Source organism: Sciurus vulgaris, assembly GCF_902686455.1.
Source record: "Sciurus vulgaris genome assembly, chromosome: 18".
NCBI lineage: Eukaryota > Metazoa > Chordata > Mammalia > Rodentia > Sciuridae > Sciurus > Sciurus vulgaris.
Window position 1 is genome coordinate 39,769,405 of NC_136479.1, and position 16,061 is coordinate 39,785,465.

General features: G+C 58.2%; 1 protein-coding gene across 2 annotated transcripts in view; it reads right to left on the bottom strand.

Annotated features, from left to right (window-relative positions):
• Nucleotides 1–16,061, bottom strand: part of CALN1 (calneuron 1) — a 381,358-nt gene that overhangs the window by 350,996 nt on the left and 14,301 nt on the right. The window contains exon 2 of one of the 2 annotated variants that reach the window (XM_079120227.1): nucleotides 4,545–4,736. The exons of the other annotated variant lie outside the window; for it this stretch is intronic. Coding sequence (XP_078976353.1) covers nucleotides 4,545–4,663 — 119 coding nt within the window. The 5' untranslated portion in view covers nucleotides 4,664–4,736. The remainder of the gene's footprint in view (nucleotides 1–4,544; nucleotides 4,737–16,061) is intronic. 2 annotated transcript variants of the gene reach the window in all.

Consider the following 16,061-nt stretch of genomic DNA (forward strand, 5'->3'; position numbering starts at 1 on the left):
GGGGCGCATGGACCACCCTGCACCCTGAGGCTCCTTCAATCGGGCTCCAGGCCCTGAAGCAGGAAGAGCAGCAGCCACCTGCTGGGGAAGTGCTGGGAGAGAAAACCAGTGTCCCCGTCCTGGGGAGGTGTGTCCTGGGTGTCCCCGTCCTCAGGAGGTGTGTCCCAGTGTCCCCGGCCTCAGGAGGTGCATCCCAAGCCCTGTGGATGCCCAGCCTCGGGCCCAGGACTCCACACAGCCTGTGCTTCTTCCCACACGGGGTGTACATGGTGGTGGAGCTTCACTCTCAGCTGACTGAATGGAGAGAAGCCTGGGTCTCCAGAAGCGTCGTTTCTAGGTGCGTCTGCGGTTGTTCCCAGGAGGATTGGCAGGGGAGTCCGTGGGTGGGGAGGGAGATCTGCCCTCAGTGTGGGTGGGCACCATCCAATCAGCTGGGATCCCGGAAGGAAAACATAAAGGCAGGAGGGACGTTTCTCTTGTTTCTCTTTCTCGCCCAGAGCGGACATCGTCTCCTGCCCTTGGACGTCAGAACTCAGGTTCTTCGGCCTCTGGACTCCAGGACTTGCCAGGGGCTCGCAGGCTGCTGGTTTCAGAAGCCGGACCGCCTGTTGGCCTCCCGAGTTCTGCGGCTTCTGGACTTGGACTGGACGGTGCTGCTGGCCTCTCTGGTTCTCCACCTCACAGACGGCCTGCCACAGGACTTCTTGGCCAGCGAGTCCCCTCTGACTGCCCTCTCAGGTGTCCCATGGGTCCGCCTTGCTGGGGAACCATCACAAACACGATGTGTGTCTATGACCAAGCCTCACCTAGAGGCCAAGCCTCACCTAGAGGCCAGCGCAGTGAGAGCTACAAACCTCAAGTGAGGCAGAGCCGCGACGAGACGCTGCGGAAAGCCGCGTGTTGTGGTGAGCCCGGATCGTGGTTCCACCTTGTGCGCGGTGACATCCTTAGGCCACAGGTGGCACTGGAAACTGAAACCGCAGAGGCAGAACCACAGCCAGGGGCGCACTGACGGCGGCAGAGCGGCTCGCAGAGGCGCTGCCCAGAGCGTGAGCAGGCCAGGCTGAGCACGGGAGCGACGGGTGATCTCAGAGTGGCGGTCGACTCCGAGGCAGGGTCACCCTAAGACGAGGCCAGGCTCGGTGGGATGCAGGCTCAGGCTGCCCAGAGGCCAAGGACGTGGCCTGAGGGCCAGCAGGTGATGGGACAGAGACGGAGGCCCGTCTGCTCCCAGGGCAGAGGCTCCTGCAGACCTGGGAACCGTGGAGGGCAAGACCGCCCAGCCCGCGAGCGAGTCGCCCTCCAGCACGGCCTTCGCCGTCTCCCACCCACGTGGCCCCTCTTCTACTTGAGCTTCCGAAGTCCCTAGGAGGCTGATTTTGGAAAAGTTTTGTGAGCAAAAGCAATTTTTTTTCTTTAATTTGAACACCAGGCCCGACTGTTCTACCACCAGCTGAGGATGAGCCTGAGACAGGCAGTGTGGACGGACACCCCGCTGCTGCACCCCCGGCCTGGCTCCTGGGACCAGCGCTCAGGCGTACGGCTGAGTCAGCACAGCCAGGGCCAGCAGGGCCTGGAGTCCCCGACACCTGCCAGGGCCAGGGAGCAGACGCACCAGGAGGAGAAGCAAAGCTGGCCTCGCAAGGGAGGCCTCGGACTGAGGCTTCCAAGCTGGCGAGGGAGGCCAGCTCCGTGAGTGGGTGGTAAGAGCTGAGCCCTCTCAGCCTCTTCTGTGCAGGACCACAACTCACAGGGGTTCGTGGGTCCTGCTTGTGATGGAGACTCTTTTTATAAGCTATTCAGAACAGGGGTGGGAGGGAGAAGGGGAGAGAGAGAATTCTCCTTGAATTTCCAATGCTTTCAGAGTCAGCAATTTCGTGAGTCATGCATTCTGGATCCTTGCTTTGTCTACACGTTTTCATTTCTAAATACTAAAAAACACTTTGTTTGGAACAGGGGTTATTTTTAGCTCATGTATCAATAGTGTGCATCCACTTCTCCCCGTAGGAGAAGCGCTTCCTTCGGGCTGGGCTGGCAGCGGAGCAAAGGGTTGTTTATCTCGCCGAGCTTGGTGGGAGCCACCTGTGTCTCCCCACTGCCTGGAAACTCTAAAGGTGACTTCGTCCCTACTGACACCCATGAGCCAACTCCAGACCTCGTCCAAAGACCTCGGGACACCAAGACAAGAAGCCAGCTCCTTCCCAGCCTAGAGAGGAACCAGTTCTTGACTGTTCTGCCCCCTTGTGAGACTCAAGAGGAAGGTGACAAAAGGCAAGCCAAGTCACCTCCAGAAACAGAGAGGGAGCCTGCCACACCTTAGCAAAGTCAGGAACACACTCTGGGGGATTCTGCTGTCCTTCAGATGGACCAACAGGACAGGAGGGCTGGGAGGAAGGCTGGAGGTGGGGACGGGGTCCAGTTCCTGCCCTCTGTGGAAGGTCTCCCTGTCCACCCTCCACGTGCCTGGCCACTTAGTCTACCCCCCTGCTTTTGACCCACCAGGTATGGTTCAGGGGTTTGGGTCCACATTCTGGGGGTGGGGGACCACATTTGTAAAAGGCTCCAACTTATAGTCTTAATAAAACACAACTGAATAGAAAACAACAAACAAACAACCAGCCCTCAAGAGACAGCCACATAACTTCCAAATTGGAATACGAAGCTGGTATCTCAAGGCCGGTGAGGCAGGCCTGCGCCTCTGGCCCCCGTTCCCCCTTCTCTTCCTGGTTCAGATCTGTAAAGGAAGCCGCTGTGTTCGTAGCTCCGGCCCACCTCCTTGACACTGACAATCTGATCAGGAGTGGGCAGCAGCACGCTCCTTTCCCAGGGAACTGGGAACGCAGTGCCAAACGGGCAGCTACTGGACAGTGATTATTTTCACAGGGACAGAGACAGAGAAATGAGGCCGCCTTGGAGAAGCCCTGTTTCTCCATCCCTGAGGCCCAGTGGCACCTCTGGCCGCCATGAGACGCCTCCCTGTCTTCCCACAGAACTCACTGGGCTCCCCGTCCCCAGAGACAGGTGGATCTGAACTGCCTAATCCATGGCGCTAACAGGTCTGGCCAACAGTTCCAGGCCCCCGAGACACAAGGACGAGGGGCCTACAGTTCAGTGTGAGCGCGTCTTTCTGACTCCACCACAGACCTTGACTGGTTTGCTGTGTGACATCTTCATACCTAGGGAGGCGACTGGCCTCCTCCCTGAGGTCAGCTGCATTTGCTGGCCATGGTATGTGTGGGCGCATTTCTCCACCTGTCCTTACTGCCCTCCCCAGTGGGCCCCAGTTCCCAGGGGGAGGTCCAGCTCTCTGTCATTTCACCTGGGGTAGGGAAAGGCCAAGCGGGAATTTTACACTTGGACTGGTCCAAGTGTCCCCTGGGGTCCTCTCCTGGAGGGGTGGACAGGGACTGGCCCAAGTGTCCCCTGGGGTCCTCTCCTGGAGGGGTGGACAGGGACAGGATGTCCTCTGGTCCTGGCCAGCCTTTCTGAGCAGCACCTCCTGTAAGCCTGTCCTTGAGGTGTGGCAATGGGTCCAGCTCCTCTCGCCCTCCTCCTGAGCTTTCCCAGAGTCCTTGAGAAGGGCCGGCCCTGCAGGCCCCATGCCCTCGGCCAGGGCCCTCGTCACTGGTCCCCAGTCCTGATTTCTCAAACAAGGAAGGATCCTGAGAGGGCTCTGATAGAGTCCCGCAGCAGCGTCCTGCCTGAGTCCTACAGTCCAGTCCCAGCTCCTGGGAGAAAATACTGGAAGTTGGGAGCTGCAGGCACCAAAAATATTCCCACCTCCTTCCTTCTCCAGAAGCCTGAACTCACTGTCCCCACCACAAACACTGTTAGCCGCCACTCGGAGCTAGGGGCAAAGCGGGGAGAGACCCCTGCAGACAGCCCTGGGAGGCAGCTGCTGAATGTGCCGTCCATGGACTCTCTGCGGACCACCAGAGGCCAGACACATGCCAATCAAAACTCCTTCCACAAAAACACCCAGAGCTGAAATTCCTCTCCAGACTTTACAGTCATGAGTGTCTCCAAGGAAAAGAGAAAGAGCAACATCAAAACCCAGGGAAGCCCGCAGCGTAGTAGGGACTAGCCCCTGGCCCCCGCTGGCCAGGCCTGTGCCAAGGGCACGTGTGGCCTCAGATGGTGTGCAGGGATCCTAGTCCTCCTCAGCCTGCGTGTTCGGCCCAGCTGCCGATGTTTGCCTCCCTCTCCTCCTGGAGAACGAGCTGAGCATGCACTGGGTCACCGGGAGGGTGGCTGAAGCCATGCAGGTGAGGCCCGTCCCGCGCCTGTTGCTCTGCATTGAGTCCTACCAACAGCAGCCCCTGCCTCGCCCAGGCTGCGAGCCCTCCCTCTGCCCACTCCACCGTCTCAGCAGAACAGGGCAGACTCCCTGGAGGGCTGGGACCGTTGCCTTGGGGCACCCCGCCCTGGGGTGCTCCCACAGAGTGTCTCCAGGACCCCGGGCAACAGAGACTCCCAGACCCTGCCCCCACCCCCGCCTGCAGGCTGCAAACCCGTCCAGGTCCTGGGGTGGGCAGGAGACTTGCCGGGCGGGGGAGGCGGGGGCCGGGCTCCTCGGTGGCTCCTCTCCCCCTGCGGGGGCTCCTCGGTCCCCCTTTTGCTCATTCTCGGGCTTCCCCTCTCCAGGTTGCTCGGGTAGCCGCATCGGGGGTCCAGGGCGATGTTCTCAGAGAGATTTGGGAGCACATCAAAGGCACGTCAGCGAAGACACTGAGGCCCTGCAAGGAGGGACAGAGACTTACTGCTGGAGACAGCACCCGGCAGTTATTTACTCAGTCAGTCGCCTAAATAATTCACACCCGCCCTTCCGCGTGCGCACAGGACGGTGATGGCGAAGATGCAGTCCTGGCACGAGAGACTCGGTGAGGCTGTGGCCGACGTTTAGGTATTAAGGAGACCTCAAGGTCACTGGAGGGCGTTACACAGCAACCCTAGAGGGCCTTGGAACCAACCCCAACATGGCAGGTACTTTTCCACTCGCACTGCGGGCTTCACTGGCGCAGAAGCAACGTGGAGAGAGCCCAGAGGCCGCCAACCGACTGCAGCCCGCAAGGAAGCCCAGCACCCGCCAGCGTCACTTGTTCTGACACTGACATCTAGAAGGCCCCAGGAACAAAGCGGGCTGAAAACACTGCCCGTGCAGTGACTCTCCCAAAGCCCCAGGGTGTGACACTGCCACAGTGCCAGGCCTGTGGCATCCTACCCTCCCCGACAGAGCAAAGGGCGCCCCAGAGCACCCCCTCGCCAGCTCCCGCCCATCCCGGTGCCGGACACCTGGTGCGTCACCAAGTGGAGAGTCCCCTCCTGCTGACCTCTGGCTAACACCCACTTGCCCCCGGGACTCGGCTCGGCTGTCACCTCTGCTGACACGCCACCCCTGACCTGGCCCTCTCCACAGCTGGGCTCGGGCGCCCCCAGCTCCGCCTGCCTCTGCTGCTGCTCATGCCCAGTCTGTCCTGTCCCTCCAACACTGTGTTCTGCTGCTGTTGGGCCAGAGCGGGGCCAGCCTTAAAATAACTGGCATTTGACAGACACTCGCTGAAACAACATCTCATCCACAGCCACTCTGTTTGGTTGCATGTTGAAGTTAAAAAACAATACTGCAATCACGTGTAGTCTTTCTAGAGATGTGAAGTGCTGAGAGTGTGGTCAGGAGACACACGGAGCCGAGTCACCGTCGTGGACAAAGGCCCGTCAGAGAAAGCTGGGCGTGGGGATGTCTGCATGTGGCCACTTGGATGGGGCCCAGCGTCTCCCTGCCCTGGCTGGGAACGGAGCCTCCCAGGAAGAGCCTTCCACGTTTCCAGCCTCTGACCTGACCAGGGGCGCGGTCCACACTGGGGAAGTGTCTGCTGCGCAGCCAGCCCTGGGGTGAGGCGCCAGATGGCTCTGGGGAGCCTGAGGCCTTGGGAAGGGCTGGTCCACACCTGGACACCCCCTGACCATCACCTGGGCCAGTCCACCCAGACAGGCTGCGTCCAGAGCCCTGTCCCGAGACACATCAACCCTGGAGCAAGAGAACGGTGGAGCCGAGCGGGTGGGCAGCTGTGACCTCCGCCTTGACCAGCACCTTGGTCAGGAGGTTCTCCCGAGGGCTCCCCAAGGGCTGAGGGGTGCAGCTGGGCCCCGGGGAAGGGCTGTCCTGATGGTGCTGGAACTTCCCAGAGACACCAGGTGCCCCACACAGACAGCTCCAAGCCAGACGTGTCTCCCCCAGTGACACACTGTGACCTCAGACCCGCTGTCACCGACAGCCCTGGCCCGGGGCTTCCAGCACACCTTCCAGCACTGGGCTTCAGATGGCCAGCTACCAACACACGGCACCGGGGCAGCTACCTGAGCCTCCTCGCTCGCTCGCACAGCACACCCACCCACACCCACACCCACACAGCCACACACCGCGCTCACAGGCCGTGACTCAGAGCCCGACTGCAGCGCCCGCCCCCCACACACCGAGCACACCTAGGCTCTCAGCCTCTCCACTGTCTTGGCGCATTAGAGGGAGAAGTGAGTTTCCTGTGTCAGCACAGCAGAAGATCTTGAAAAGTGACATTTTATTTTCAGATACCCTTTCAGTTACCATGGTAGTCCCTGCACCGGGAGAGTGGGGACTGGCAATGCAGACTCAGAGCGGAGAACCAGCTCCCACGTGCAGACCTTCCAAAGGCACGGAGGCGCCTCCGGGCAGAGCGGAGCCCAGGGCAGATGTCCTGTGAGCTGCCGAGCTGTCCAGGCAGTACCAGGAGCTCTGTGAGTGTGCCCGAGCTCCTGGCCAGAGGGCTGAGAACCCAAGCCACTAGTTGCTGGGAAGCTGCCCGCAGCTCAGCAGGAACGGGGCCTGGAGCTGGTGGCTCCCAGTAAGGAGCAGCTGCTCCTGCTCAGCTGCCTCTGTGCCCTTCACTGCTGCCCCGGTGATGTGCCGGAGGAGCGCGGAGCAGGAGGACAAATGGAGCCACCTCCCAGAGCCCACTCCCCATGTCACGGCTGCCTGACAGGAGTGGGGGAAGCCAGGCCCCACCACAGCTGGACTAAGCGCCCATGGCCAACCAGGGAGGCACTCAGGGGCTCCTAGAGGAAGGACCTGCAGCCCCCAGCTTCCTCCCGAGGGACAGCAGCCTCCTTGGGTCCTCGCACCTTGGGGTCCCGGTTAGTTCCTGCTGCAATGGCTGTTGGTCCCTCATTTCCCAGACTCCTCAGAGTGATTGACCCCAGAACTTGTTTTCTAAGTCCGCTTGCCAATCATCCTTACCACCATCATCTGCAAGGCCAGCAGGAGCTGGCTTGTGAGCCCAAATCATGAAGCTAGAGACTTCGGCCAACACCAGGGCACACAGTGTCCTCTTGGCTTTTTGTTCTAGTAGGTGACTGGCCCTCTTCCTTCAGCACCTAAAATGTCCCTTGAGCACTGGTTGGTCTCTCCCTTAGGGCCCAGGCCAGTGGGAGTCATGCTGGGACATCTGAGCAGTGACAGTACCTTGAATCTGCCCTCTGGGTGCTCCTCCAGCTGCCTCCCTTCCACCAGCTCATAGTAAACAGAGACAGGTGCAGGGAGGTGGTTAAAAAGAGGCCTCATTGAATCTGACATGCTTATATTCCTGTGCCTTGGGCAAGTATCACCCTCTCTGTGCCTCAATGACCTCATCTCAAACTGCACCCAGTAGGCAGTTTATAATGGCGCCCACGAGGGCACTGGGAAGACCAGGGCGTTGAGGAAGTGCCAGAGCCTGGTGGGGCAGGGTGGGAAGTGCAGACACGAATCCACCATGGGCGGCAGAGCCGAGCCATGCCACAGCCCAGACGTGGACAGGCGGGACAGAGAAGCTGCCTGCCACTCCCTCAGGCTGAATGAAGGGTCTGTTGGTGCTGAGGTGTCCCTCAGGAGGGGCTTTGAGTCCCTCTTCTGTGCCACCAGACATGTCCTTACAGGGTCTTGGGCCTGCCTCCCAGGAAGGACGGGTATGGGCAGAAGGTTAGCCTGGTCCTCTCCACACCTGCCTGGGGCAGGGGCATAGGCCAGCCCTGGTGAGCCCTTCCTGGACTTGGTCCCTTCCAGAGTGTCTGTGGGAGCAAGGTGCTGCTGAAAATCTAAGGCCATGAGCAGAGCACACAACCCAGCCACCTCAAGGAGTGTGACTAAGCCAGATCTGGCTCCATGGTCTTACTGAGTTCCTGGGGGCCCCAGGCCCCTGATACTCAAGGACCTAGCTTGAATGGTCCCCAGAAAACGTCTCCTCTCTCTGGCCCCACTGGGGCATCAGGTCAGAGTCTGAGTTTCTGCAGCTGCCGAGGGCCCAGCTACAAGGACACCCCTCCAGCACTGGGCGGGGTCCTGCCTGAAGACCGTTCTTCTACACCTTCTGCACATGGTAGCACATGCAGTGCAAGCCACTTTGGTTATAGCGGAATAGAACACTGTTTTGAAGGTGTCTTTTGGACAGGCCACCTGATGTTTAGCAGGTATGCTGAGACCAAGGGGTCAGAGACAGCTCCAGCCAGCCCCCAAGCTGAGCGCCAGGGTCACAGGGATGTGTGAGTCCTGGGGTTCCTGGGTTCATCTGAGAGGCCAGGTGCTGTGAGCAGCAAAGTCTCCACACTGCCCCGTGCTGACCCGATCTGCAGAGGTGTGCATCCAGTGTTTTGAGGAACATGAATTCAAAAGCACCAATAACCACAAAAACTGCACATAGAAAATGTCCACTGAGATCCTGGAAAATGCACAAACACAAGTCCCCAAACATGACATAAAAATGTCTCCTATCTCTGTTCAAAACCAGTGAGCTTCACAGAAATAAAACCCACATCCAGGCAGAGCCAAGGTGCTGAGCCTAAGTCTGAAAATCCCCAGGCACCTGCGTGTAACTGTTTTGTGGTGCAAAATCCTCAGGATCCCTAATGCCCCTTCACGTCCAGCTCAGATTCACAGAAGCAAAGCACCCACACCCTGGGCCCTCCAAGTGAATATCCAGAACCACAAATGGCCAGGCACCGAGGTGGATGCCTATAATCCCAGTGCCTCAGGGGGTTGCAAGTTCAAAGCCAGCCTCAGCAACTTAGAGAGGCCCTGAGCAACCTAGCAAGACCCTGTCTCTAAATAAAACATACGAAGGACTGGGGATGTGGCTCAGTGGTTAAGCGCCCCTGGGTTCAATTCTTGGAACCAAAAAGAAAAAGAAAAAAACCACAATGACCCAGAACATGTCAAGTTGAAAACCACAATAAAATTTTTAAGAATGGATATTTTCCTAACATAAATATACGTCTCTCCATATCAGCCCAAAAGTCAGCATCAAGTATCTTTTCTGAGGAAGCACCAGAGACATTCTGCTAAAATCAGTAAAAAGCAGGAGGAGGAAGAGGAGGAGGAAGAGGAGGAAGAAGAAGAGGAAGAAGAAGAAGGAGGAGGAAGAGGAGGAAGAGGAGGAGGAGGAAGAGGAGGAGGAAGAGGAGGAAGAAGAGGAAGAAGAAGAAGGAGGAGGAGGAGGAGGAAGAGGAGGAGGAAGAGGAGGAGGAAGAGGAAGAGGAGGAGGAAGAAGAGGAAGAAGAAGGAGGAGGAGGAAGAGGAGGAAGAAGAGGAAGAAGAGGAAGAAGAAGAAGGAGGAGGAAGAGGAGGAAGAAGAGGAAGAAGAGGAGGAAGAGGAGGAAGAAGAGGAAGAAGAGGAGGAAGAGGAGGAGGAGGAGGAGGAAGAAGAGGAAGAGGAGGAAGGAGGAGGAGGAGGAGGAAGAGGAGGAGGAAGAGGAGGAAGAGGAGGAGGAAGAGGAGGAGGAAGAAGAGGAAGAGGAGAAAGAAGAAGAAGGAGGAGGAGGAGGAGGAGGAAGAGGAGGAGGAAGAAGAGGAAGAAGAAGAAGGAGGAGGAGGAGGAGGAAGAGGAGGAGGAAGAGGAGGAGGAGGAAGAGGAGGAGGAAGAGGAAGAGGAGGAGGAAGAAGAGGAAGAAGAAGGAGGAGGAGGAAGAGGAGGAAGAAGAGGAAGAAGAGGAAGAAGAAGAAGGAGGAGGAAGAGGAGGAAGAAGAGGAAGAAGAGGAGGAAGAGGAGGAAGAAGAGGAAGAAGAGGAGGAAGAGGAGGAGGAGGAGGAGGAAGAAGAGGAAGAGGAGGAAGGAGGAGGAGGAGGAGGAAGAGGAGGAGGAAGAGGAGGAAGAGGAGGAGGAAGAGGAGGAGGAGGAGGAGGAAGAGGAGGAGGAGGAGGAGGAGGAGGAGGAGGAGGAGGAGCAGAAAACAGCCGATGTGCCTGCTGCTGTCAGCGCTATTGTAGGCATTAGCCAACACGGATGGTCTAAGCAACCAGCATCCCAACAGGAAATGAAACCACCCCTCCCCAAGGGTGACGTGACATCTGGAAGTCCCAAAAGAATTCCTGAGGAGCCTCTGACAGACTTTGGTAAGGTGGTAGGATGCGAAGCCATCACGGAGATCTCAGCAGACTTCACGTAGAGACCCAGTTCTGAGTTGAAGAAAGAATGGACGAGCCAGTCTATTTATAAAGAAAAAATTAAACTATGAGTTTTACATATTTAAAAATTATATCGAAAGGAAAAAGTACTGTGATTCCTAAAAATAGGAAAGAAACTGAAGCACGCAAATGCAGCTCTATTTCAGGTTGGTGGCCTCACTTCAGAAAGAAGGATTTTTTTTTTTTCAAATTACTATGAAAAATAATATTTTGACTTTATTTTCAAGTGAGACATATTTGAAGGGAAAAAGAACCACAGAGGTGATAGATAAGAGATTCATGTAGCACCCTTAGGAATCAAGATTTCTATGATAAGGAAAGTGCTATCAATATAAAATATTAAGGTTAAGTAAAACCCCTGAAATCTAGTTGAATAAAAATATCAGCATGAGCCTGGATTTATTTTTCTCTTTTAAAACAAATATATGTCCCAGTGTTGTCATTTTAAAATCATCAAAGTAAGCAGGGCGCGGTGGCGCACACCTGTGATCCCAGCAGCTCGGGAAGTTGAGGCAGGAGGATCATGAGTTCAAAGCCAGCCTCGGCAAAGTGAGGCACTAAGCAACTCAGTGAGACCCTGTCTCTAAATAAATACAAAATAGGGCTGGGATGTGGCTCAGTGGTTGAGTGCCCCTGAGTTCAATCCCCAGAAGACCCCCCAAAAATTGTCCAAGTGATAATACTCAGATTATATCACTGTAATCAATGAGCAGTGCTGGTACCCAACTCTGGTCTCTAAATGCCGTTTCCAGCTACACAGAGTCAGGTCCAGAGGAGGAACTGCCAAAGGTCAGCCCAGGCTGAAAGCAGGTAAGCTCTCAGGTGTCCTGGGAACAACTTGGAGCCCCATCCCCGAGCACATAGGGCATAACTCGTGATCAGGAAACCGTACAGAAACAACCACCAGGGCACTAAGGCCTCCTTCAAGATGACAGACGAGAGGAGAGAACCAGACAGAGCTCTGGCCTTTCCCAGGGACTGCCTATGGGGAGCCAGCGGCTGAGGGACTACTGGCTCCTTGGAAAGGAAGCACCACAAACCATGGCCAGAAGGGTAGGGCCAGAGCACGGCGTCCCACCTCCCTGTGAGCCAGACCTCCTGTGGGAGAGCCCAGCTGGACAATAGGAACACCCCACGTCCCAACTCCAGTCTCTGTCCTTGGTTCAGAGTTCTGGAAGTTTCCAGAATCAGTCAACTGCAGGGCAGAGAAATCCTCAGTGCCCCAGCCCTCCCTCCCTGGAGGATCCCCTGCCCCCGTCAAAAGGAAGCCCCCAGACCACCCCAGGGTGGCCACAGCCCCGTGCCCAGCTCTCCAGGTAAGACAATGCTCAGGATCACTGTGGGCCTCGTGCACACGGCCAGGCCTACTGCTGCCTGCTCTGGAGGCCTTGCTGGGGAGTCCCAGAGCCCACCTGGAAGAGATCAGTGCCCCCCGTAGGCCCAGGGTCCCCTCTGCATATTTGCAGAGGTGCCCAAGCAGAGATCTCCAAGGCGGCTCCTGCAGACCTGTGCACATTCACGTATGTGCACACACACTCACAGACACACCAACCCATACACTCACACACACGCAACACACACTCACTGCTAGGGTTTGCACGACCCCAAAACACTCATGCTGAAATTTAATTCCCATTACAAGATTTTAAGAGGTGGGACCAGGTAGACCTGTCAGAAGTCATTAGGTTGTGAAGTTCTGACCCTGAGTGCGTGGACCCACTCGGGGATCGTGGGCTGACGGGTATGGAGGGAGCGGCTTTGTTCTAAGAGTGAGCTCTGGCTGCTTGCTCTGGCTAGCCATGGGAGGCACCAGTCCACCTTGGGACTCTGCAGAGTCCCACCATCAAGGGCCACCCATATGCAGCCCCTCAATCTTGGACTTCCCAGCCTCCAGAACCCTAAGAAATAAATTTATTTTATCTTTGCAAATTACCCCATCAGTTATAGCAACAGAAAACGGACACATGCATGCACAGGCTCACAACCCCATGAGCTCTCACACACGCACACTCACACACACACGCTCCCCCTTCCACCTCCACGTGCCTCTGCTGTCTCCAAACCTTTCTGTTCTTGAGCCCCCTGGCAAAATTAAAATACTCCTGAGAGCAATTAAGCTCTGGCAGCTAATAACTTAATTATCAGCAAATCCCATCTCTTCTCATCACCTCTGCAGGCAGTAGCAGGGGTACGAGGCAGAGCTACACGCTGGGGTCAGACTGAGCAAGGACCTGGGAACCGGGAGTCCCTCAGGTGGCCGGGATCACGGGAGGGCCACAAGCCTGTGAGGCTCCTGAGTTCTGGGACTGAAGATCCACTTTGTGTGCCCACCACAGATTGGTGGCCTTAACAGGGCTTCAGCTTACAAGCCTGAAAGCAGAGCCACCTGCAGAAGAGGCTGACCCAGCCGATCTCCGTTCACCATCGGGCAGGCTGGACTCTGTCAGCGACTTCTCTTGGGAATAAGGCCTGGCTGGTGCCAGCCTCTCTCCACACCTAACGCCCTCCCTCCCCACAGTGGGGCAGCACAAGTTTCCCAGAGAGATTTCAGAACAGCAGAGGCTGGACATGTTCCGTGCGCACCGCCCACCTGCAGAGGCCCCGCCCCTGCCTGAGGAGGACGTCCTGGCTTCTCCAGCACTGATGCTCCTCCCAGGAGCCTTCCCCCGTGGAGTCCATCCCTTCCTTTTCACACTGCCTGCAGGTCTGAGATGACCACGGGCCATCTAACCGTCCTCCCTGGCCCTGTTCTCTTGCCTTTGGACGTGTATCCTGAACCCTGGTGTGCTAAGGACTGAGCTGTGCTGTCCCTGGAGCACAGTGAAGCCCTCACCCAGCACAGCCACCTGGAGACGAGGTTCCAGGAGAAATGAAGGGGACGTGGGCTCTGCAGGGGGGTGGGTGATCGAGGGACAGGACGGTGGCCTCAGGAGGAGAGCAAGACCTCCAGAGATCTCGGCAGGCAGCTCCCTGCGAGCACCCCGGGCCTGGCCCACGGTCGCCTGGCCCCTGGACATCAGCCTGCAGTTGTACAGGTAAACGTCTCCCACCAGCCACCAGCCTGCTGTACTGGCCAGGGCAGCCCGAGCTGGCCAGGGCGAGGCTCCGGGGCTTCTGCCCGCTGGAGCAGTGAGTCTGATGGGTACCCGCGTGTGGCCCCTGCCCTGCTGGCACACCGTGTCCTCTCCTCATCATGGAACCCCTGACGGAGATGTCCACAGGGCCCAGGAGTAACAGGAAGGGCCAAAGCTGCCAGACGCCAGGCCGCGGTAAAGGAGGCCCTGACCGTGGCTGTGAGGGGCCCCGCCCAGCAGCGCCCGTGTGCCGAGTACAGCAAGGCCAGAACCGTCCACCAGGTAAACACTGCCACATACTCCAGGTTGAAGGCACTTTGTGAGAAAGAAACACAACCAACAAGACCAAATGCCAGTCACAGCACCAGACCCGGCTGTGCGTTGAATCAGGCCCATGGGCCACCAGTGCACTGTCTCATCCTGGGACATTCTGGAGCCTCCTGGGACATTCTGGAGCCTCCCAGAACATTCCGGAAGCCCAGGCAGTGGAAGGAGGCCATAGGAGTGAGTGTGGCTCTGGGGCATGGAAGGTCCCCTGCCTTGCTGAGGTGGCCCAGCTCCCCCATCAAGGGCTTCCCTTGGCCAGCAGCCCCCTAGGCATCTGACCCACTCTATTCCTGGGCCAGGACATATCCAGAGGCCAGGCAAAGCAAATGGTCCCAAAGGCAACATCTTCCCACGAGGCCGGGCTACCCTCGAAGCTCTGAGATGCCTGCCCAGCCCCTTCCCTGGCCCTGCTCAGCCCCTTCCTCCACCTTCCAGACGTCCTGTCTCCACCTGCAGTGTCCCCACCCAGCTGAGCCTGGGGCTGGGCTGGCAGAGCAGGCAGCACCAAGAAACCACGGGGGCGGAGGCCAAGGTGCTGGACAGGGCAAGCCAGTGGGCCAGGCAGGCTCAGCAGGACACACTGCAGGCGCCTGTCTGCCGCCAGGAGGAGGCACAGCTCCCAGGGATTCCCAGGGGGGCCCGAGCCTCACCCAGCACAGACCAGGACCCGAGTTCCGCGAGCAGAGCTGAGGAGGCCCCGCTGGGCTGAGGGCCGGGGTAACAGGACAACCCAGTGTGGAAGCATCACTCCGATGGGCGACGTGGACGAGGCTGGCCACACATGGGACTTGCAAGGGCCCTGTCTGTGGGCACAGCGCTGGCCGGACCTTGGCTGCACAAGATGGGAGGGCTTTAGCCACCAGCACCCCAGAGGCATCCGCATCCCCCACTCCCACTTTCTAGACCAATGACGCTCAGGCCAGACACCAGGGGGCACCGCCAGGACAAGGAGCCACGGCCAGCTGTGTAGACAAGCTAGTTGGGGTGAGAAGAAGCAAATCAGACCGAAACCAAAGCAAAAAGTTGACCAGTCCCCAGTCAGCGGCGACTTCGCCCCCGTCCTCACCCCAGGCCCAGGGGCTCGTGGCCCCTCTCCCGGTGGCCAGCCAGCAACCCTCACCAGCTCTGGTTCCCAAGTGACCATCTAATCAGGCACCGTGCCTTTGATTTAATACGATGGTGCTCGATCCAGTGGACGGAAACAGATTCGTCCAGATGAACAATTACTTTCTAAGTGCTTGTCGTCCTTGGTGGCAGACGTGGCGGGGCTCTGCAGAGGTGAGGAGCCTGCTAGCTCTTCCTGCTCATCAGCCACGGTGGTGGGAGCCTCGGCCATGGGCTGGGTGGTCCTTGCTGCCCTTGGGCACTCACAGTGACCCTGTGGCCCTGTCGGGGCCACACCGGGGCCAAGTTCCAGCTGGCGCTGCTCCTTTGCCTCCCGTCCCCTTCTTCAGGCAGGGGCTCAGAGCTGGAGTGACGGAGCCCCCCACTGCCGCCGCTCGTTCCCCGGGTCTTCCGCCGGCAGCCACGCAGTCCCCACTCTGGGACGGTCCTCGCGGCTTCCCTCCCAGCCCGCACAGCCCCTCGGTTCCGAGCACTTTCCCGGGTGATGGCAGTGTCTGAACAGGCCTTCCAGTAGTTCAAGCCCTACCCTCCCAGGTTATGGCTCTGCCTTGGTTTGGCGGACCCTGACCCCGAGAGAAACCTGAAGGCAGAGCTCCAAGAACGCAGGCACTTCCTTCTCTGGAGAGCTGGGGCAGGCGCTGGCCACCTCCCCTCTGGACTCCCGCCTGGGGCTGCTCGGTTACTCCTCCCAGTCTGATTTGGGCAGCGCTGGCGGCCCTTCTCGCTCTGACTGTGTGCACACTGGAATCCCCACTGGCCTCAGTAGCCCAGGACTGCCCTGTTTCCCAGCACTCCAGGTGGGCATGCAGATGGGGTGCTCCCGGAACCCTAGCCCTAACTCCAGAGACGTATGGAGACTTAACCAGAAAGAAGCTGGGGCAATGAGACCAGGTGTCACCAGGTGCAGGAGATTCAGACACCACCCAGCCCTGCACCCAGGTGTGCTGGGACCCAGCCACCTGACCTGGCTCCACCCCACAGGCCCGGCTGCTTCCCTCCCGGCTGCTCAGGTTCTTATCACAATCCCCATGAGGCAGGCGCAGGGACAGGCAGAGGGAGAGCCACGCTCA